The sequence below is a fragment of the Amphiura filiformis genome, chromosome 11, assembly GCF_039555335.1.
Source record: "Amphiura filiformis chromosome 11, Afil_fr2py, whole genome shotgun sequence".
In the NCBI taxonomy this organism is placed as follows: Eukaryota; Metazoa; Echinodermata; class Ophiuroidea; order Amphilepidida; family Amphiuridae; genus Amphiura; species Amphiura filiformis.
The window spans coordinates 54,711,234-54,737,238 of record NC_092638.1 but is presented as its reverse complement, the minus strand read 5'-3'; the positions used below and the strand labels follow the sequence as shown (position 1 = coordinate 54,737,238).

The 26,005-nt window shown below is 37.4% G+C and overlaps 1 protein-coding gene across 2 annotated transcripts in view; it reads left to right on the top strand.

The window, feature by feature from the left end:
• Window positions 1-26,005, top strand: part of LOC140165028 (ras-related protein Rab-26-like) — a 289,294-nt gene that overhangs the window by 140,131 nt on the left and 123,158 nt on the right. For both annotated transcript variants that reach the window (XM_072188443.1, XM_072188442.1), the window contains exon 3: window positions 12,899-12,940. In XM_072188443.1, the coding sequence (XP_072044544.1) occupies window positions 12,899-12,940 (42 nt within the window). The remainder of the gene's footprint in view (window positions 1-12,898; window positions 12,941-26,005) is intronic.

The window sequence follows — 26,005 nt, the reverse complement described above, 5'->3', positions numbered from 1 at the left end:
TCTCATGCAGATGATGCCATCCTCCCAGTGATAACCCCGGTGTAGCAGCTGTATGTATTATACCATACAATGTAGTATCATCTCTCATGCAGATGATGCCATCCTCCCAGTGATAACCCCGGTGTAGCAGCTGTATGTATTATACCATACAATGTAGTATCATCTCTCATGCAGATGATGCCATCCTCCCAGTGATAACCCCGGTGTAGCAGCTGTATGTATTATACCATACAATGTAGTATCATCTCTCATGCAGATGATGCCATCCTCCCAGTGATAACCCCGTGTAGCAGCTGTATGTATTATACCATACAATGTAGTATCATCTCTCATGCAGATGATGCCATCCTCCCAGTGATAACCCCGTGTAGCAGCTGTATGTATTATACCATACAATGTAGTATCATCTCTCATGCATCATCTCCCAGTCATGTATGTATTATACAGATGATGATGCCATCCTCCCAGTGATAACCCCGTGTAGCAGCTGTATGTATTATACCATACAATGTAGGATCATCTCTCATGCAGATGATGGCATCCTCCCAGTGATAACCCCGTGTAGCAGCTGTATGTATTATACCATACAATGTAGTATCATCTCTCATGCAGATGATGGCATCCTCCCAGTGATAACCCCGGTGTAGCAGCTGTATGTATTATACCATACAATGTAGTATCATCTCTCATGCAGATGATGCCATCCTCCCAGTGATAACCCCGTGTAGCAGCTGTATGTATTATACCATACAATGTAGTATCATCTCTCATGCAGATGATGCCATCCTCCCAGTGATAACCCTGGTGTAGCAGCTGTATGTATTATACCATACAATGTAGTATCATCTCTCATGCAGATGATGGCATCCTCCCAGTGATAACCCCGGTGTAGCAGCTGTATGTATTATACCATACAATGTAGTATCATCTCTCACGCAGATGATGGCATCCTCCCAGTGATAACCCCGGTGTAGCAGCTGTATGTATTATACCATACAATGTAGTATCATCTCTCACGCAGATGATGGCATCCTCCCAGTGATAACCCCGGTGTAGCAGCTGTATGTATTATACCATACAATGTAGGATCATCTCTCATGCAGATGATGGCATCCTCCCAGTGATAACGCCCGTTCCCCCCTTTGTATTATACCATACAATGTAGGATCATCTATCATGCAGATGATGCCATCCTCCCAGTGATAACCCGTGTAGCAGCTGTATGTATTATACCATACAATGTAGTATCATCTCTCATGCAGATGATGGCATCCTCCCAGTGATAACCCGTGTAGCAGCTGTATGTATTATACCATACAATGTAGGATCATCTCTCATGCAGATGATGCCATCCTCCCAGTGATAACCCCGGTGTAGCAGCTGTATGTATTATACCATACACTGTAGTATCATCTCTCATGCAGATGATGGCATCCTCCCAGTGATATTTGTTAGCAGCTGTATGTATTATACCATACAATGTAGTATCATCTCTCATGCAGATGATGCCATCCTCCCAGTGATAACCCGTGTAGCAGCTGTATGTATTATACCATACAATGTAGTATCATCTCTCATGCAGATGATGCCATCCTCCCAGTGATAACCCCGGTGTAGCAGCTGTATGTATTATACCATACAATGTAGTATCATCTCTCATGCAGATGATGGCATCCTCCCAGTGATAACCCCGGTGTAGCAGCTGTATGTATTATACCATACAATGTAGTATCATCTCTCACGCAGATGATGGCATCCTCCCAGTGATAACCCCGGTGTAGCAGCTGTATGTATTATACCATACAATGTAGTATCATCTCTCATGCAAATGATGGCATCCTCCCAGTGATAACCCCGGTGTAGCAGCTGTATGTATTATACCATTCATTCATTCATTCATTTATTATTTTTCACTCATCAAATTACAAAAAGCAAGAATACATACAAAATCATAATATAAGTGAGAGTGAAGGAATCACAGGAAAGGCCAAGGAGAGGCCTGAAAATCTGTGATCCCTTGATTGGTTAATTCATCATTTGACATGGCAGCAGACTGTCACTTCAATGAAGTAACAGTAAGCTGTCATATCTTGATATGAATTAACCTAAATACATAAAAAAATAACAGTTAACAATAGTAAATAAGAAAATGCACAACACAAATAAGTAATATACAATATAAATATCCAATGTGGTCATATAAACCAGATACAATAAGAGTTAATAGTAACTTTGCATAAGATGTTTTTTAAATACATGGCGGAATTGATTAATCGATGATGAACTTTGAATGCTGTTATCAACATTATTCCATAACTTAGTAGCTGCATATTTGATGGATTTTTCACAGAAAGCTCTTTTGATAAAAGGAAGCCTCAGATGATCTTTATTTCTGGTGTTTAAGTCATGGATTTTAGACTGTTTTATAAACAAATCATCAAAAACACTTGGTAAAAATCCATTTTCATGCTTGTACATAAATAAACCAAGTTCAAATGTATACATGTCCCTGACACTTAAAGTATTATACCTAATCAGTAAGGGATTAGTGCTACTTCTATAATCACTTGCACTTATAATACGAAGTGCCCTCTTTTGAATTTTAAAAAGATCATTTATGTATGATGAACATGCACATCCCCAAGCTAAAATACCATAGTTGATATACGGTAATATCAACGAACAATACAATGTATGTAACGCCTCATGTGGGAGGAAGTTTTTTAATTTATTAATGATACCTACATTTCTTGAACATGTTTTTACAATATTATCAATATGTTCTCTCCAAGTGATATTCTGGTCGATTTGTAGACCTAGAAACTTAGTGCTTGGCACTCTTTCAAGCGGTGTTCTTGCTGTAGAGTGCCTGTCAGAATCAAGAAAGAGTAACAAGTTGTACTCGGGTTTTGTGTTCTTCTTGGTACCGAGTAACATATAATTAGTTTTTTTATTTTTTACAGATAATTTATTTACCTGGAACCATCTATTCACATTAATAAGCTCTTTGTTGAAAACCTCCTCAACAACATTAAACTGATTGTGAGAGTAAAATAAATTGGTGTCATCAGCAAATGAAATCACATCAAGTGAATCAGTAATTAAGTGAATATCGTTAACGTAAATGATGAAAAGCAGTGGACCCAGTATTGAACCCTGAGGCACACACGCAAGTAAGATTTTGCTGTTGAGATGAAACACCATTATAATAAACATATTGTTTTCTATTACTCAAATAATCCTCAAACCATTTGTGTGTAATACCTCTAAAACCATAGTGATAGAGTTTATCAAGCAATATTGTATGGTCTATAGTATCAAATGCTTTTGATAAATCTAAAAGACACCTGCTGTAAAATAGTCATTGTCAACAGCTACAGTAATTTTGTTAACCAAGTCAATCACTGCCATATATGTGCTGTGGTTTTTCCTAAAACCATACTGACGTTTGTATAAAATGCGATGATGATCTAAGTATGACATGCACCTGTTAAAGACAAGTCGTTCCAGAATCTTTGAGAAAATTGGTAAAACAGATACTGGTCGATAATTCAAAACAAGTCATTATCATCCTTCTTATATAGTGGAATTACCTTCGCTACTTTAAAACTGTCAGGTATTTTACCAGTACAAATAGACTCGTTAAAAATTATCTGAAGTGGTTTTACTATCACTGGAGCATCTTTTTTTATTATAAATGAACCAAGTCCATCATGCCCTGGACTTTTGTTAGAGTCCAATCCATTGATAATTTTAAGGATTTCATGCTCAGTGATAGGTGTAAAAAACATACTGTTGTCATGACTCATTGACAGATAATGCGAGTAATCAATACCTGGAATACATTCAATTGAAGAAGCCAATTTTGGACCTATGTTAACAAAGTAATCATTAAAGCCATTTGCAATGTCATTTGGATCTGTGTATACTTTATTATTATCACGAAATTTGGTGGTGAAGTTTGAACTTTTATTTTTATTCAGAATATTTTAAGTATTTTCCAGGTGTTCCTCATATTGTTTCTGTATTTATTTAGTTTATTTGTGAAGTAACTTTTTTGGCTTTCCTGAGGAGTGAATTTAATTTATTTCTGTAAATTTTATACCGATCTTGCTTGGCAGTCGTCGTCGATGTTTCAGAAACGATTTATACAATTTATTTTTATGGTTAATTGATTTTAAGAGTCCTTTTGTTATCCATGGAGAATGGGGTTCTTGATTTTTTTTACGATTAATTTTTTTTATTTGTTACGCATTCATCATACAAGTCATTGAATTTAGATATGAAATTATTTTACATTACATCCACCTCGTCAGTTAGTACGACATTCCAATTAACTAATGAAAGTCTTTTTAATAACAAATTTATATTATCATCCGTAACTTGTCTTTTTATATACAGTTTGAGTTTTATTAGGCGTAGCATTATTTCCATTTATTATTATATTAGTATTAGTAAAAATGGGGAAATGATCACTGATATCAACTACAAAGATTCCAGATTGGTGATTGGCCCAACAATTATTCGTAATAATATTGTCAATAATAGTTGCAGATGTTCTGGTAATACTGAGTCGGTTTATCTATTGTTGGGTAAAAACCATAAGAATAGATCATACTCAAGTAATCACTAATATGTTTATTGCTCTTTTCTTTAAGCAAATCAATATTGTAATCACCCAAGAGATAGCTGATTTTGTTCTCAGCTGAGCTGAGTTTGTTTAGAACATAATCAAAATCAGAGTTAAAAAGCTCAATACTATTTCCTGATGTTGGTGGTCTATAGATTACTCCCACAATGATGTTCTTACTCTTTTCATCCTCGATTTCAACGAAGAATGATTCAAATGATGATGAATGAATTTCATTTAAATCAGATCTGATCTTATATTTGATATCATTACTCACATACATACCTACACCACCCTTGCGCATACCTTCTCTGTTTTTATAAACAAATTCATAACCAGGAAGCTTATAGTATTCAGGTGGGATACATTTAAAGTATGTTTCAGTCACAGCAATTATTGAAAAACGATGTTTGCATACTTGCAGGAGAGATTTCAATTCATCAAAATTTTTGTTCATGCTATTGATGTTCAACTGGAACATTGATATACCATTGTTAATCAAGTTGTTATTTACATTTGTGTTAAAGCTGTCAGATGTAAAGTACTTACAAACATAATCTATATCACAACTAGCCGCATTAAAATCATCATCTTGTCGAAGTGGATTAAAGCAGAGGTGACCATACAATGTAGTATCATCTCTCATGCAGATGATGCCATCCTCCCAGTGATAACCCCGGTGTAGCAGCTGTATGTATTATACCATACAATGTAGTATCATCTCTCATGCAGATGATGGCATCCTCCCAGTGATAACCCCGGTGTAGCAGCTGTATGTATTATACCATACAATGTAGTATCATCTCTCACGCAGATGATGGCATCCTCCCAGTGATAACCCCGGTGTAGCAGCTGTATGTATTATACCATACAATGTAGTATCATCTCTCATGCAGATGATGGCATCCTCCCAGTGATAACCCCGGTGTAGCAGCTGTATGTATTATACCATACAATGTAGTATCATCTCTCACGCAGATGATGCCATCCTCCCAGTGATAACCCCGGTGTAGCAGCTGTATGTATTATACCATACAATGTAGTATCATCTCTCACGCAGATGATGGCATCCTCCCAGTGATAACCCCGGTGTAGCAGCTGTATGTATTATACCATACAATGTAGTATCATCTCTCACGCAGATGATGGCATCCTCCCAGTGATAACCCCGGTGTAGCAGCTGTATGTATTATACCATACAATGTAGTATCATCTCTCACGCAGATGATGGCATCCTCCCAGTGATAACCCCGGTGTAGCAGCTGTATGTATTATACCATACAATGTGGTATCATCTCTCATGCAGATGATGGCATCCTCCCAGTGATAACCCCGTGTAGCAGCTGTATGTATTATACCATACAATGTAGTATCATCTCTCATGCAGATGATGGCATCCTCCCAGTGATAACCCCGGTGTAGCAGCTGTATGTATTATACCATACAATGTAGTATCATCTCTCATGCAGATGATGCCATCCTCCCAGTGATAACCCCGGTGTAGCAGCTGTATGTATTATACCATACAATGTAGGATCATCTCTCATGCAGATGATGCCATCCTCCCAGTGATAACCCCGGTGTAGCAGCTGTATGTATTATACCATACAATGTAGTATCATCTCTCATGCAGATGATGCCATCCTCCCAGTGATAACCCCGGTGTAGCAGCTGTATGTATTATACCATACAATGTAGTATCATCTCTCACGCAGATGATGGCATCCTCCCAGTGATAACCCCGGTGTAGCAGCTGTATGTATTATACCATACAATGTAGTATCATCTCTCACGCAGATGATGGCATCCTCCCAGTGATAACCCCGGTGTAGCAGCTGTATGTATTATACCATACAATGTAGTATCATCTCTCATGCAGATGATGCCATCCTCCCAGTGATAACCCCGGTGTAGCAGCTGTATGTATTATACCATATACAATGTAGTATCATCTCTCATGCAGATGATGGCATCCTCCCAGTGATAACCCCGGTGTAGCAGCTGTATGTATTATACCATACAATGTAGTATCATCTCTCACGCAGATGATGGCATCCTCCCAGTGATAACCCCGGTGTAGCAGCTGTATGTATTATACCATACAATGTAGTATCATCTCTCACGCAGATGATGGCATCCTCCCAGTGATAACCCCGGTGTAGCAGCTGTATGTATTATACCATACAATGTAGTATCATCTCTCATGCAGATGATGGCATCCTCCCAGTGATAACCCCGGTGTAGCAGCTGTATGTATTATACCATACAATGTAGTATCATCTCTCATGCAGATGATGCCATCCTCCCAGTGATAACCCCGGTGTAGCAGCTGTATGTATTATACCATACAATGTAGGATCATCTCTCATGCAGATGATGCCATCCTCCCAGTGATAACCCCGGTGTAGCAGCTGTATGTATTATACCATACAATGTAGGATCATCTCTCATGCAGATGATGCCATCCTCCCAGTGATAACCCCGGTGTAGCAGCTGTATGTATTATACCATACAATGTAGTATCATCTCTCATGCAGATGATGGCATCCTCCCAGTGATAACCCCGGTTTAGCAGCTGTATGTATTATACCATACAATGTAGTATCATCTCTCATGCAGATGATGGCATCCTCCCAGTGATAACCCCGGTCTAGCAGCTGTATGTATTATACCATACAATGTAGTATCATCTCTCATGCAGATGATGGCATCCTCCCAGTGATAACCCCGGTGTAGCAGCTGTATGTATTATACCATACAATGTAGTATCATCTCTCATGCAGATGATGCCATCCTCCCAGTGATAACCCCGGTGTAGCAGCTGTATGTATTATACCATACAATGTAGTATCATCTCTCATGCAGATGATGCCATCCTCCCAGTGATAACCCCGGTGTAGCAGCTGTATGTATTATACCATACAATGTAGTATCATCTCTCATGCAGATGATGGCATCCTCGGGGACATTTGTTGATGCTGGGGTTCAGCATGATATGAAAGATGACATTACATCATGTTGGCATTGAATTGTGTTGACCTGGTCCTACCACACTCTCCAAACAGCCCAGACCAAATTTGATCTGGTCTAGGATCAAATTATGATTCCAGATCAATCTGATCCGTAATTGGGGACATTTGTTGATGCTGGGGTTAAATGTGATATGAAAGATGACATTACATCATGTTGGTATTGAATTGTGTTGACCTGGTCCTACCACACTCTCCAAACAGCCGAGATCAAATTTGATCTGGTTCAGGATCAATTATGAGTTTGTCCCATTCCAGATCAATCTGATCCGTAATTCGGGAGACATCCTTCTCTATGTGCAACACAAAATACGACACAAGTCTGGCCTCCTAGTCTATAACCTCTTGGGCGGAACAGAATTGTGTAAAACCTTGGCATCTTTATTGATTTGTTGTCTTGTTAATTGCCATCCTCCCAGTGATAACCCCGGTGTAGCAGCTGTATGTATTATACCATACAATGTAGGATCATCTCTCATGCAGATGATGGCATCCTCCCAGTGATAACCCCGGTGTAGCAGCTGTATGTATTATACCATACAATGTAGTATCATCTCTCATGCAGATGATGGCATCCTCCCAGTGATAACCCCGGTGTAGCAGCTGTATGTATTATACCATACAATGTAGGATCATCTCTCATGCAGATGATGCCATCCTCCCAGTGATAACCCCGATGTAGCAGCTGTATGTATTATACCATACAATGTAGTATCATCTCTCATGCAGATGATGCCATCCTCCCAGTGATAACCCCGTGTAGCAGCTGTATGTATTATACCATACAATGTAGTATCATCTCTCATGCAGATGATGCCATCCTCCCAGTGATAACCCCGGTGTAGCAGCTGTATGTATTATACCATACAATGTAGTATCATCTCTCATGCAGATGATGGCATCCTCCCAGTGATAACCCGATGTAGCAGCTGTATGTATTATACCATACAATGTAGTATCATCTCTCATGCAGATGATGGCATCCTCCCAGTGATAACCCCGGTGTAGCAGCTGTATGTATTATACCATACAATGTAGTATCATCTCTCATGCAGATGATGCCATCCTCCCAGTGATAACCCCGGTGTAGCAGCTGTATGTATTATACCATACAATGTAGTATCATCTCTCATGCAGATGATGGCATCCTCCCAGTGATAACCCCGGTCTAGCAGCTGTATGTATTATACCATACAATGTAGTATCATCTCTCATGCAGATGATGGCATCCTCCCAGTGATAACCCCGGTGTAGCAGCTGTATGTATTATACCATACAATGTAGTATCATCTCTCATGCAGATGATGCCATCCTCCCAGTGATAACCCCCCGTGTAGCAGCTGTATGTATTATACCATACAATGTAGTATCATCTCTCATGCAGATGATGCCATCCTCCCAGTGATAACCCCGGTGTAGCAGCTGTATGTATTATACCATACAATGTAGTATCATCTCTCATGCAGATGATGGCATCCTCGGGGGGACATTTGTTGATGCTGGGGTTCAGCATGATATGAAAGATGACATTACATCATGTTGGCATTGAATTGTGTTGACCTGGTCCTACCACACTCTCCAAACAGCCCAGACCAAATTTGATCTGGTCTAGGATCAAATTATGATTCCAGATCAATCTGATCCGTAATTCGGGGGACATTTGTTGATGCTGGGGGTTAAATGTGATATGAAAGATGACATTACATCATGTTGGTATTGAATTGTGTTGACCTGGTCCTACCACACTCTCCAAACAGCCGAGATCAAATTTGATCTGGTTCAGGATCAATTATGAGTTTGTCCCATTCCAGATCAATCTGATCCGTAATTCGGGAGACATCCTTCTCTATGTGCAACACAAAATACGACACAAGTCTGGCCTCCTAGTCTATAACCTCTTGGGCGGAACAGAATTGTGTAAAACCTTGGCATCTTTATTGATTTGTTGTCTTGTTAATTGCCATCCTCCCAGTGATAACCCCGGTGTAGCAGCTGTATGTATTATACCATACAATGTAGGATCATCTCTCATGCAGATGATGGCATCCTCCCAGTGATAACCCCGGTGTAGCAGCTGTATGTATTATACCATACAATGTAGTATCATCTCTCATGCAGATGATGGCATCCTCCCAGTGATAACCCCGGTGTAGCAGCTGTATGTATTATACCATACAATGTAGGATCATCTCTCATGCAGATGATGCCATCCTCCCAGTGATAACCCCGGTGTAGCAGCTGTATGTATTATACCATACAATGTAGTATCATCTCTCATGCAGATGATGCCATCCTCCCAGTGATAACCCCGGTGTAGCAGCTGTATGTATTATACCATACAATGTAGTATCATCTCTCATGCAGATGATGCCATCCTCCCAGTGATAACCCCGGTGTAGCAGCTGTATGTATTATACCATACAATGTAGTATCATCTCTCATGCAGATGATGGCATCCTCCCAGTGATAACCCCGGTGTAGCAGCTGTATGTATTATACCATACAATGTAGTATCATCTCTCATGCAGATGATGGCATCCTCCCAGTGATAACCCCGATGTAGCAGCTGTATGTATTATACCATACAATGTAGTATCATCTCTCATGCAGATGATGCCATCCTCCCAGTGATAACCCCGGTGTAGCAGCTGTATGTATTATACCATACAATGTAGTATCATCTCTCATGCAGATGATGGCATCCTCCCAGTGATAACCCCGGTGTAGCAGCTGTATGTATTATACCATACAATGTAGTATCATCTCTCATGCAGATGATGCCATCCTCCCAGTGATAACCCTGGTGTAGCAGCTGTATGTATTATACCATACAATGTAGTATCATCTCTCATGCAGATGATGCCATCCTCCCAGTGATAACCCCGGTGTAGCAGCTGTATGTATTATACCATACAATGTAGTATCATCTCTCACGCAGATGATGCCATCCTCCCAGGGATAACCCCGGTGTAGCAGCTGTATGTATTATACCATACAATGTAGTATCATCTCTCATGCAGATGATGGCATCCTCCCAGTGATAACCCTGGTGTAGCAGCTGTATGTATTATACCATACAATGTAGTATCATCTCTCATGCAGATGATGCCATCCTCCCAGTGATAACCCCGGTGTAGCAGCTGTATGTATTATACCATACAATGTAGTATCATCTCTCATGCAGATGATGCCATCCTCCCAGTGATAACCCCGGTGTAGCAGCTGTATGTATTATACCATACAATGTAGTATCATCTCTCGTGCAGATGATGGCATCCTCAGGGGACATTTGTTGATGCTGGGGTTCAACGTGATATGAAAGATGACATTACATCATGTTGGTATTGAATTGTGTTGACCTGGTCCTACCACACTCTCCAAACAGCCCAGATCAAATTTAATATGGTTCAGGATCAAATGAGTTTGTCCCATTCCAGATCAATCTGATCCGTAATTTGGGGGACATTTGTTGATGCTGGGGTTCAACATGATATGAAAGATGACATTACATCATGTTTGCATTGAATTGTACTGACCTGGTCCTACCACACTCTCCAAACAGCCCAGACCAAATTTAATCTGGTTTAGGATCAAATATGAGTTTGGTCCATTCCAGATCAATCTGATCCGTAATTCGGGGGACATTTGTTGATGCTGGGGTTCAATGTGATATGAAAGATGACATTACATCATGTTGGCATTGAATTGTATTGACCTGGTCCTACCACACTCTCCAAACAGCCCAGATCAAATTTAATCTGGTTTAGGATCAAATATGAGTTTGTCCCATTCAAGATCAATCTGATCCGTAATTCGGGCGACATTTGTTGATGCTGGGGTTCAACGTGATATGAAAGATGACATTACATCATGTTGGCATTGAATTGTATTGACTTGGTCCTACCACATGCTCCAAACAGCCCAGATCAAATTTAATCCGGTTTAGGATCAAATATGAGTTTGTCCCATTCCAGATCAATCTGATCCGTAATTCGGGGGACATTTGTTGATGCTGGGGTTCAGCGTGATATGAAAGATGACATTACATCATGTTGGCATTGAATTGTACTGACCTGGTCCTACCACACTCTCGAAATAGCCCAGATCAAATTTAATCTGGTTTAGGATCAAATATGAGTGTGTCCCATTCCAGATCAATCTGGTCTGTAATTTAACTCAAAGAACCAGTTTGGATCAAATATGATTTGACTCAGATCAAATGTGAGTAGGATTATAGATAAAACATGATCTGGAATCACATAGGCATATATTTGATCCGGATTCAGATCAATTTGATCCGGACCTTAGTGGACAATGTGATATTCATAGAATTAACACATCCATTTATGCACATGGCAGGTGCACCACCTGGTACCATTGCCTTGTAGCTTTTAGTCTCTTATTGGTATATGAAGTGTAAAAGTGGCTTTCTGAGATGTTGCACTTGGCACATTAACCTCAAGCACTAAGCATTAGGCGAAGACACCATATTTGGACATTTAATTTTGATTTTTTACCCGGGCAGTTCGGGTGGAAAACAACTCAACTTTGGAAGTGACGGTATGTGCCTGTCAATAGGTCCCCTCTTTTGAAGTCGACTATACCCGATGACCCCCTTTTTTTAAAGTCATACCCGATGACCCCCCTTTTTTTAGTTGCGGCTTACCCAATGACCCCTTTTTTCGAGAATAGCATCATCAAAATGCCACAAAATAATGCCGAAACTTTCAAATTCTCTTATTTCAACAAATTTGTATTGGAAATTTGACAAATTTGAAACAAGAAAATAGAATTTTGCTCCATTTTTTCAAACATTTTCTACCTAATGACCCCCTTTTTTCAAAGTATTATACCCACGGACCCCCTTTTTTATTTTGTTTGTACCCAATGACCCCCCCCCCCCTTTTTTTAAATAACGTTTTGTACCTGATAGGCCCCTACTTCACGACTCCGGTAGGCACATACCCGCCACTTCTAAAGTTGAGTCCCCCGGCTAACACACTGGTCAGTAACAACAATACAATGACATTAGCATCACATCAGCAATAACAATAGACTGGATATGGCCAGGTGCTAGATCATGAACACAACATACATGTAGAAGGGAGGGTCATGTTTTGGCCAAGTGATGGACATCTTTCATACATTGGCAAACCCTGCATTATAATATTTATATAAAACTTTTCTGTTAATGTTACCAACTTAGTAATTATGTTATTTCTATCTTTTTATCTTTCAGAATAAAGTGGTAGATATTGATGGATCAAAAGTCAAATTACAGGTAAGTAACAAAGTCGGTTTCATATTCACAAGGAATTGGATTAGCATTACTTCACCTGTGCCTTAAATAATGTTTGCATTTTCACTTCACAATTTGCATTACACCTGTGGTTTTCTATCTATCACTGAGGTGACTGTGGAAACGGGGTGTCACAGCAACAGGCAGTACATTTCCCTAATGGGTCAATGAGTTACATAACCTTGTGCAGTCATGCAATTCCTTGAGTTCCCTCAAGTACATTTTCTGTCTCTGATCAGAGGATGTTTAAATACATTCCCATAACCCAATGGGGTTTCTGGCCTTGGTATGTCAGCCTTTTGTACGCATGTGGCACAGTTGACCATACCTTGCATTGGGATTGTGTGCAAATATCTTGTGTTTTCATCCTTTTATTTAACATTCAAAACATTGAGACTTATAATAAAATTAATGCAGTGGGACAATATAAATGTTTTCTATAAGAAAATCAAATTTAATTTTGTAAGTCTGGACTTTCCTAATATTATTACATAATGTTTGGTAAGGATACAAATTAAAATTTAACAGAAATGTTACGATATGGCTTTAAACCTGAATGCAATCATGTTTATTATCTATGGCATCACAGGTACAGCAGCCTTTTCTGTCACCTTCAAAACATGTTTCTTGTGATATAAACATCAATATAGAGATTGGTGTTAAGATATATTTAGTGCAAGTTAAAAAAAATATAACCACTGCCACCTGTATAAGAACAAAGAAGTGTATTGACAATATTTGTGGGTTCACGAAAGTGAGACACAGATAAATATTAAGGCCAAGAAAAAAAATTGTTTGCTTGCCTTCAAATGAATTTTAACAATTGGGTCAGTCGGTCTGGATTTCTTTTTTTTTTTTGAATACTAGCATGGCAAACTCTTCTGTTTGTATCAATTAAGGCTCAAAATATGAAAACTCTGACAATTTTGGTGTCAAAATGAATCAACTAAAATTACAAAACAACTAAAAATAATGTTGAACACAAGCTCAAAAATACATTTTTTTTACATCTTCAGAATGCACAAATAAAAAAAAAAAAAAAAACTTTTTCAGGAATTTCCAAAAATAGAATTCGGTATTGTACAGTAAATAGAAAAAAACACCTTTTTTCTGATTTCCAAAATTAGGGTCGGTCGGTTGAGGGCAAGCAAACATCTTTTTTTTTGCCTAATGCTGAGGAAATGCAGTGGCGGTGTCTGGATTTTTTTTTGAACGGGTCAATGATGGGAGGAAATCAAAAGAATATAGTCAAAAAGTTTTCATTTTTGCCCCAAATGTGGACATTTTGCTGATTTTGCATTTTGACTAGGGGTTTATTGTTTAAAATAATTTTTGATTTGGTTAAGGAACAGGGGGGGGGGCAAGATTCATCAAATTCATCCCAAGATATAATCTTAAATCAGAGATGTCACATTTCCGGATTTATCCGGATTTCCGGATTTTGGGGATTAAAAAAAAAATTCCGGATTTTCAAAAAAAAGAAAAAAAATTTTTTTTTTTTTAAATTTTTTTTTTTTTTTAAATTTTTTTTTCGCTTTTGGGTGGCCCTGGACCATTAAAAGTGTAGAACAAGCCAGGAGCTTTGAACTGTTCTTTTTACCCTCTGAAATGGCCTTTACTGTGGTGCTAAATGTGCAGAAACCATCTGGCTTCGGGGGGCTTCGCCCCCTCGACCCCTACCGGGGCTTTGCCTCTGGACCCCCGGCCGTGTTAAGCTGAGAGCTTCAGCTCGCTACGCCTACAAGTTCAGGATTTTTTGGGTCAGCCTGTGACATCTCTGTTAAATGGCTGTATCAATCTCCTTATACTTATACTGAGCACCGGCTAGTTTGTCTTATTGTAAATCCATGGCTGTGGCCGCGACCACTTGGAGATGCAGTTGGCTATACCCTGGCTATACACTGGCCCTAAAGATGTGGGATGCTTTAGAAGTTATTGTAAATTAATGAGAGCTACATGCAGGTAGCTGCCTTAAACTTACGTTGTATTCGCATCTGCTTGGTGGGTGGGCTTGGGCCTGTTTGAGGGCTTGGTTTGGTGGTGGTTGTGGGTCGTGGCCTTGTTTGTGGATTGTGGGCTTGGTTGTGGGTCGTGGCTTGGTTCAGGGTTGTGGGCTTGGGTTGTGGGTGGGCTTAGTTGTGGGTGTACAGTATGGTTCCTCACAATGGTAACACAGCAGTACATGGCGGTTGAATATATGAGAATTTGGTCCCAGGATGCTGTAAAATAGCAAACCTTTATATGGACAACAAATGCAACAAAGGAAACCAGCAAAAAGAAAACCAGATTTAATTTTGCCCAGAAATTATGCCAAACTTTACCTGATAATGTATAGATTTGCGATCCCATTTGAAATCCAATTTTGATGTAGTTGGTGTTTCACTATTGCAGGTGTATTAATCCATTTTTGGTGTTCATTCATTAATGTTAGTGTAGTTGGATGGGAGTCAGTTTTAATCAGTTGCAGCCATAACAGGCTATTCCTGTTAAAATCCTCACTCCCTATGTAAGACATGATCTTAATCTTCCACACAGGGAGTGTGAATTTCAAATGGGGTTACCCGAATAGGTGACTCCATTTGAAATCTACACACCCTGTGTGGAAGATTAAGATCATGTCTTCCATTGGGGGTGTATGGATTTCATCTGGAATAGCCCAATATATCTCAACTCAAACCAAACATGCTGGCTCACTATCAACCATGATATATTATGAATCAACATATTTGCAGCAATTTAAATTGGTGTGTATTAAAGGCTTTTTATGGATTCAGATGCACGTAAAACCAATTTGTACATCAGAAAAGTGACAAAATAAACCATTACCGCTGCCAGTTTTGATTGGTATAGGTGGGGTGATGTATTGATATATGGGTCGATAGCTAGGCAAGATATTTAGGTTTTTTATGGTAACATATTTAGGGATTCCTATATTGGAAAATTCTTCTGGCTATGCAGTGTGCATAGATTGTGTCACTGCGTAGAAAACTGGTGAATATTCCCTGAATTTGTATGGAATATACCACAGCAGCTGATAGGTGTATCCCATCATGCTCTGTGGTACCATAATACAACTGCACATGCAATACAAAGTGTACACAAAATCCCTCACTTCAACTTTTGATTTCTCGCTTAAGACTTTCGTATATATAAAATATATATGTATAAGTATAAAATATGACCTCTAAAGTATTAAGCAACTATTTTTAAATAAAACTATTTTTTTTAAAACTAAGTTAGACCCACTTAAATAATGACAGCTTTAAAAAGCTGTCATTATTTAAGTGGGTCTAACTTAGTTTTTGTATGCAATGCATGATGGGATACTCCTTTTAGCTTCTGTGGGAGTATACAGGGTTGTAAGAATTGGGAATTTGCAGGTGTAGAGCTTAGTTCAGGAGTGCAGGATTCTGACTAAAATACTTTTTTATTTGTGTAAATTTGCAGCTGTACAAACTTCTTAACTAGAGTAGTTCTTGCAATGCACAGTTGGAGCCAGGGGCTTGCACTGGCTTTTGCAGATTGGAAATACAAATATATTTGGGGGTGCTTATGAGGGGAAAATGCCATCTACTGAATATAGCATTAGCTTTTGTATTGCAAGTAAATGCTATCTACTGAAGATAGCATTAGGTTTTATATTGTAGGAAAATGCTATCTACTGAAGATAGCTTTAGCTTTTATATTGCAGAAAAATGCCATCTACTGAAGATAGCATAAGCTTTTATATCCCAAGTAAATGCTATCTACCACAGATAGCATTAGCTTTTATATTACCAAGTAAATGCTATCTACAGAAGATAGCATTAGCTTTTATATTGCAAGTAAATGCTATCTACAGAAGATAGCATTATCTTTTATATTGCAAGTAAATGCTATCTACTGAAGATAGCATAAGCTTTTATATTGCAAGTAAATGCTATCTACCAAAGATAGCATTAGCTTTTATATTACCAAGTAAATTCTATCTACCGAAGATAGCATTAGGTTTTATATTGTAGGAAAATGCTATCTACTGAAGATAGCATTAGTTTTTACATTGCAGGACAATGCCATCTACTGAAGATAGCATTAGCTTTTACATCGCAGGAAAATGCCATCTACTGAAGATAGCATTAGCTTTTATACTTCCAGAAATTTCCATCTACTGAAGATAACATCAGCTTTTATATTGTAAGTAAATGCTATCTACTGAAGATAGCATTAGCTTTTAAATTACAAGTAAATGCTATCTACTGAAGATAGCATTAGCTTTTAATTTGCAAGTAAATGCTATCTACTGAAGATAGCATTAGGTTTTATATTGTAGGAAAATGCTATCTACTGAAGATAGCTTTAGCTTTTATATTGCAGAAAAATGCCATCTACTGAGCATAGCATTAGCTTTTATATTGCAAGTAAATGCTATCTACTGAAGATAGCATGAGGTTTTATATTGCAAGTAAATGCTATCTACTGAAGATAACCTTAGGTTTATATTAGAAGTAATGCCATCTACTGAAGATAACATTAGCTTTTATATTGCAAGTAAATGCTATATACTGAAGATAGCATTAGCTTTTATATTGCAAGTAAATGCTATCTACTGAAGGTAGCATTAGCTTTTAATTTGCAAGTAAATGCTATCTATTGAAGATAGCATTAGGTTTTATATTGTAGGAAAATGCTATCTACTGAAGATAGCTTTAGCTTTTATATTGCAGAAAAATGCCATCTACTGAAGATAGCATAAGCTTTTATATCGCAAGTAAATGCTATCTACCAAAGATAGCATTAGCTTTTATATTACCAAGTAAATGCTATCTACAGAAGATAGCATTAGCTTTTATATTGCAAGTAAATGCTATCTACAGAAGATAGCATTAGCTTTTATATTGCAAGTAAATGCTATCTACTGATCTACCAAAGATAGCATTAGCTTTTATATTACCAAGTAAATTCTATCTACCGAAGATAGCATTAGGTTTTATATTGTAGGAAAATGCCATCTACAGAAGATAGCATTAGCTTTTATATTGCAAGTAAATGCTATCTACAGAAGATAGCATTAGCTTTTATATTGCAAGTAAATGCTATCTACTGAAGATAGCATAAGCTTTTATATTGCAAGTTAATGCTATCTACCAAAGATAGCATTAGCTTTTATATTACCAAGTAAATTCTATCTACCGAAGATAGCATTAGGTTTTATATTGTAGGAAAATGCTATCTACTGAAGATAGCATTAGCTTTTATATTACAAGTAAATGCTATCTACCGAAGATAGCATTAGGTTTTATATTGTAGGAAAATGCTATCTACTGAAGATAGCATTAGTTTTTACATCGCAGGAAAATGCCATCTACTGAAGATAGCATTAGCTTTTATACTTCCAGAAATTTCCATCTACTGAAGATAACATCAGCTTTTATATTGCAAGTAAATGGTATCTACTGAAGATAGCATTAGCTTTTAAATTGCAAGTAAATGCTATCTACTGAAGATAGCATTAGCTTTTAATTGCAGGAAAATGCCATCTACTGAGCATAGCATTAGCTTTTATATTGCAAGTAAATGCTATCTACTGAAGATAGCATGAGGTTTTATATTGCAAGTAAATGCTATCTACTGAAGATAACATTAGGTTTATATTAGAAGAAAATGCCATCTACTGAAGATAACATTAGCTTTTATATTGCAAGTAAATGCTATATACTGAAGATAGCATTAGCTTTTATATTGCAAGTAAATGCTATCTACTGAAGATAGCATTAGCTTTTAATTTGCAAGTAAATGCTATCTACTGAAGATAGCATTAGCTTTTAATTTGCAAGTAAAAGCTATCTACTGAAGATATCATGAGGTTTTATATCACAAGGAAATGCTATCTACTGAAGATAACATAAGTTTTATATTAGAAGAAAATCCTATTTTATATCAGAAGAAAATTATGCTAAAATGCTGTGTAATATGCTGCCTCACATCACAATCAACCATGATATATTATAAATCAATATAATTCATTAGCAAAAGGCATAGAACAAAAAATGAAGATAATCAACTTTGATGAATGAAAATCCATTTATAGTATGCGTCTGCAAATAATAGCATACTGACTGGATCCAAAAGTCACAGCAAATGCAAAAAGTAATGCCATTAATAGCCATTTAATGTATGATAAAATTACAAGCCTCTGGCAAAATGGTCCTGAACATATGTGGCCATTGTGTGCATTAGCTACACAGCCTAGCCATGTGTGTGGGTGTACTCTGTAAACTCACAGCAACTTAAAAACTTTGTTTCATAAGACCATTATATTGATTTAGTGCTTAAAATGGTCACTTTTGGTAATACGCTTAATGCACCCCAGAGGGCTTTTCCCCAGCTGCCCCCTCCACAAAACATGCTCAACGAAGTCTCTGAGGTGTTACTGTGGTAAAGATGTAATATAATTCTGTGTGGGATGAACTTATTTAGATAGTATATGGGCTATTCCAGTTGAAATCCATACACCTTTATCAGTGGCGTGTCCAGGGGGGTGCTTTGGGAGCTGAAGCCCCCATGCAGTTTAAAAAAATCATGTAAAATCAGCCGTTTTTTGGCGATTTTAGCCATTAACCCTAACCCCCTCGAGGCTTTTTCGCGACGGGAAGGGAAAGAAAGAAGGAATATAGAGAGAAAAGAACGAAATAAGTTGTTTGCTCCGGGTGGGATTCGAACCCGAGACCCTTCGCATGCCAAGCACTGGGTCGGCGACACCTTGCCACGGGTCTTGGGCTTCACTGGCCAGCAAAACCGTGCCTATATGTCACTTAGGGCGATTGCGTCATCACACCACGTGGGATGCACGCACGAACAGCGCATATATAGTATTTTGTAGTACTCGGGCGGGTTAGGGTTAATCTTCCACATAGGGAGTATGAATTTTAAATGAGGTTACCTGAATGGGTGATTTCATTTAAAATCTACACCAGTGTGGGAGATTTAAGTCATGTCTTCCACAGAGGGTGTAAGAATTTCAACTGGAATAACCCTATAGGATTTATCTTAAGCAGCTGTTTACTTCTCAATATCTTTCATCATGAGTTGATCGAGTAAAATGAGCACAATATTGACATCTAATCATTGATTGTGAGTGGAACATTTTATTGGGTGCAGTTTAATGTAACTCCCAGCAAAACATGGTTTAGAATGGTGAAGTTATACTGCAAAAACAAAAACAAATTACATATTGAAAGAATTTGGTGTTTACAAGAATATGCTATCTACTGAAGATAGCATTTAGGTAATATTGCAAGAATATGCTATCTACTGAAGATAGCATTCAGGTAATATCACAAGATATTGAAGATAGCATTAGCTTTATATCACTAGAAAATGATATCTACTGAAAGCAGCATTAGGGTTACATTGCAAAAGAAAATAAAACATCGGTGCTGCTGAAGATATCGCAAGAATATGCTATCTACTGAAGATAGCATTTAGGTAATATCACAAGAATATGCTATCTACTGAAGATAGCATTTAGGTAATATCACAAGAATATGCTATCTACTGAAGATAGCATTAGGTTGAATATCACTAGAAAATGCTATCTACTGAAGATAGCATTAGGTTTTATATCACTAGAAAATGATATCTACTGATTTAGCATTTTGAACAAAATGCAATCTACTGAAGATAGCGTTAGTTTTATATGGCAAGTAAATGTTATCTACTGAAAATAGCGTTAGGTTTTATATTGCAGGAAAATGCTATCTAGGCAAGAAAGACAGTACATTTTGTAGCACATCTATTGAAGATAGCATTGAGTTTTAAATCAATAGAAAATCTACTGAAGATAGCTTTAGGATTTATTTCAATAGAAAATGCTATCTACTGAAGATAACTTTAGGATTTATATCAATAGAAAATGCTATCTACTGAAGATAACTTTAGGATTTATTTCAATAGAAAATGCTACCTATGACACATTAGGTTTTATATGGCAAGAAAATGCTATTTACTTAAGATAACATTAGGTAATATCATAAGAAAATACTATTTTCTGAAGATATAGCATAGCCCTATATCACAAGATAATTCTATCCACTGAAGATAGTATTAGGTTTATATCACAACAAAATAGCATTAGTTCCCTGGTTCACAGGAAAATGTCATCTCTTGAAAATGGCATCTTCTAAACATTAGGTCTATGGTAGTACCATCAACCATGTCACAGACTTCAAATATTTGGGTACAAAGATGGGATCTAGTGTTGGAGACCTAAAAAGAAGAAAGGCACTAGCCTGGGCAGCTTTTTGGAAACTGGAACGCCTTTGGAGAAGCCTGTCTCTGCCAATCGAAACAAAAATCAAGCTGTTTCAGACAATGTGTGTTACTGTCTTTCTGTACGGGTGCGAGTCATGGGTAATTACCAAGGACATGGAAAACAAGATCAATGCATTTGCAACATCTTGCTACAGAATCATGTTAAACATCAAGCGTGTGGATCGGATTCCAAATGAAACCATCTACAACCTGACCAACACCACTCCACTGATTGCCAGAGTCCAGATTCATCAACTCAAATTTCTCGGCCATATACTGCATATTGAAGATGGTGAGCCTGTGAAAGAATATGCGCTTTATATTCCACCACATGGGAAGAGGAAACCGGGACGGCCGCGCGCACTGTACTTACAGTATGTCCAGCACCTCCTGGGAGATACTGAAGGGATGCTGCAGCCAGACAAAATTGTTTCGCTTGCCCAAGATCGCAGCCGACTGATGCTGATGATGATGATGATGATGAAACATTAGGTTTTGTATTGGAAGAAAATTGTGCTAAAATGCTACATAATATCTGTTGTGTGTAATGTAAACCCAAATGCCTACATTAGTACCCAGTTTTAACCACTTTTTATCAGTGGAAGCTGGTAGTGTAATTGATAATGTGGCAGACTAGAAAACAGAAGTTTGTGGGTTTGAATCCCATGCTGGCACATTTCCCTGCTTTTTGTCAGTTGGGTTGTGATTTTTGTTTACATGTCATTTAGCCTATAACTGTAGCACTCTGTAAAACTATATTATAATTTATTCAGTTGCCTAGCTCTTGTAGCAAGCAATTGTTCTTCATTGTGTTTATTTGTTCTTGTTCAGGATGCATATAACCCCATTACCTACTTTTTATATTTATATATTGGTGGTTTACTGTCTTCTGAAGATAACACCTGGTTTCCAATAGCAAGATGTCATCTAAAGATAGCCAATGTTCAGTAAACGTATTTAATACATAACTTATATCTTCTGTGCATTTGGAAATCAGTCTTGGAGCCATTGGTTTTAAAACTTAAATGTGTCACATCATCAATCAACCTCTTATATATGAGGGGTGATTGATAAGTTTGCAGCCTAAGATAGAAGGTGATAAGATATGTAGTTTTGACTGATATTTTATGCAGCTCAACAACTTATTGAATGATTGCATAGAAAGTTTGAAATAATTATCTTTTCTTGTTTTTCTGTTAAAGGTAAATAAACAGTTAACAAGTAATTATACTTCACACTTTCTGTGTCTAATCATTCAATAAGGTGAATTGCACAGAATATCAGGAAAAACTGTATACCGTATTTCGTCACATAAACGCTCCCGGGGGTGTTACATTTTCCAAAGGGGGGTGTTTATTCAAGGTCAATTTTAGAACAATAATTCCCGTTAAAATCATTAGGTAAACTTAAAACTCACGCTAAAATGACGAACTATGAACTAGTCCGGGTCTCCAATCCAGATTTTCACCAATTATTGACGCTATTATCGACCATGTGGACCACTTGGTAAGCTTACTACACAAGATAGCATGGCAATATCAGCATTTTTTTTTTATCTTGGTTGAAAAAAGTGGTGGGGGCATTTATTTGAGGGGGGCTGACTAGTTGACAAAATATGGTAGCTCATTTCTTTCTACCTTAGGTGGTGAACTTATCAATCGCCCCTCATCGCTAACTAAAACCCATGCTGATATTGAAAGGTTTTCCTAAAATTTCAGTTAATTATCATCAATCAACCTGAAACTTATATGTACAATATAGTTATGTATGTGTCATTTCTTAACATGACTACTTCTTGTATGATTGTCATACCCCATGATGTACTAACTTCAATACCCTATGAAAAACTAGGCAGTATGAAAAACCTGAAATGCTTTAATTACAGCCAAATTATAATAAATGAATTGGATCCAAAAAAAATTCCCAGTTTTATTCAAATAGCAATTTTTACAAGAAATGCTCCCTACTGAAGATACTTTTAGGGGGTGTCACAAGAAAATACCATCTACTTAAGATAGCATTATGGTTTATATGACTATCTACTGAAGATGATATCTACTGAAGATAGCATTAGGTTTTATATGGCTATCTACTGAAGATGCTATCTACTGAAGATAGCATTAGGTTTTATATGGCTATCTACTGAAGATGCTATCTACTGAAGATAGCGTTAAGTTTATATAACAAGAAAATTGAAATTGGAATGAAGTAGCAATTTCTCTGTTTTACCTTATTTGTTTGGCCCAAACTTTCTGACCTGGAAGAGAAATCAAGAAATATTTGGGGAAAAATTAATATTTATTTTTAATGCAAATTGCACAGTTATTGCTTTAACGGGTCAGAGCATGATAGATTGGGCTATTCCATTTAAAATCCACACTACCCCTGTGGAAGATTTTGGAAATATCTGTCACAGGGGGAGTATGAATTTCAAATGGAATGAACACATTAGGTAGCTCCATTTGAATTTCATACATCTTCTGAAATAGATTTAACATGAATCTCCCACTGAGGGAAGGTGAGCTTCAAATAGAGCTGCTAAAGTGTTCATTCTATTTAAAATTCATACTCCCCCTGTGGAAGGTATTTCCAAAATCTTCCACAGGGGTAGTGTGGATTTTAAATGGAATAGCCCAATGTATTTTCAGGATATTAATATTTTTAGATATCACATAGTAATCAGCGTGGACCCTCTATAAAGCACCAGTTGAATGTTTCTTTTTTTCTAAAACAACTCCCAGTTTGGAATAAAAATGTTTTTATTGGAATTGGCTATTTTTCAGTACTATCAATTCCAAAATACAAATTTGGATGCTAAGGTGTTAAATTTTTGAGCAAAAGACTACAAATGTTTTATCCAAACAGTGATTATTAAATGTGGCACGTGAATGATTGCACCAATTTATGGTGTTCAATAATTGGGAATATAAATCAAAGAAAACAAAATGGTTAGAAAAGAAGCCAAACCTTTCACCAATTTGTGTGATAGTGAAAAATCCATAAAAATTTTTTTTTTAAACTCTAGAAAGAAAATACAAATTATGTGTCCAAATGAGTGATTGCGCATTATTTCTGCCAGTTCCAATTATTGACTACATGTATTTTGGGTTTGATTTGTTAAAGAAATGGATCACTATATTTGCCATTATTGATTTTGTTATCATGCCCAGCAGAATGGCGTATTCTGATTCTTACACGCTTGTCCTACACAGGGAGTGTGATTTTCAAATAGAGTTACCTGAATGGGTGACCCATGTGTGGGACATTAACATGATTAAGGTCATGTCTTCCATAGGGGGTGTGTGGATTTCATCCAGAATAGCCCAATCACTGAGCGTATATAGGGGCCTATATATCAAGGTTCTCCTGTGCAATTTTTTTCTTCTTTTTTTTCTTTTCACCACGTTAGTCCTAACAGCAAAACATCAAACTATTTATATACTATTAAGTAGGACAGCTTGTTAATAAACAAGTATCTTCTTTAGATGTGATATTCCTACTTTCTTGTAAAATATTTCAAAAATCTGCGTTACCCTGTGCACACAAGAAATCTGGGTTACACTGTACACACAACATACACAAATCAATTTATAATTCATGAGATGATCCCTTTCAAGAAATGCCTCAGCTCTTAATATTTGCCACCCAGCACTTCTTCAACCTCCCTACTTAGCTTTCCAATGGTGTTCATAACTAGTCCTACTGGCAAGAGGCAACTGTGTGGCTCTGTTCATAGGGAAACCTTTAGCTAGGGGGTTTGTACTCCCATAAATCGAGGTTTGCTTTGTCTATCTGGGCCAAAAATATCAAAGTTTTAGATTAATACACCCTAAATCATGAACTTTTTTTGAAATTTGTCTAAAATATACTCTCCAGCTAGGGGTTTGCACTCCCATAAATCAGTAACAGGTCTGCTTTTGTCTATCTGGGCCAAAAATGTCAAAGTTTTAGATTAATACACCCTAAATCATGAACTTTTTGCGAAATTTGTCTAAAATATAGGCTCCAAAATCAATTTGCAGAGGAGGTAAAGATCTGCTTTTGGCTAGAATAAAGATTTTTCAGGAAAACGTTTGCATTTGAAAAATCTGTATCCCAATGATAAAATACTGGCTACGGGCCTGTCTGTAGGACATGATATTTGAGCTAATATGACACTGTGAACCTTATAATGATTGTAGAGATTGCATACTTCAGTAAAAGATTTTTGGCACCACTCACCAAATAGTGAAATGGGCTGTTCCATTTGAAATTCACACTCCCCCAGTGGAAGAATTTGGAAATACCTTCCACATGGGGAGTATGTTTTTCAAATGTAAGTGTAAGAGTTTATCATTTTGAAACCCTGATACCCCCTGTATTATGGCTTTACCTATCTCTCCCACAACTGGAGTGAGTATTTCAAATGGAATTTACCCAATTGTCTCTTCTATTCAAAACTTATACTCCCTATGTGGAAGACTTTAGCTGAATCTTCCACAGGGGTAGTGTGGATTTTAGATGGAATAGCCCAGTTTCAATACTTCAATTCCATGTTAAAAAGTGTTCTTTTATTTAAGATTATATCATTTTTGTAAATCATTGAGAGTCAAGTTGACAATATTTTTATTCTTCTAATGGTGTGAAATTTCACTCTTTTTGGAGGGGTCTTGGAATAGTCCATCAGGTCACCACAAATGAGTGGATTTTCACTAAATACAGTGGTGTTTCCAGAGTGGCTTTGGGTGCTGAAACCCCCCGCACTTTGTTAAAAATCAT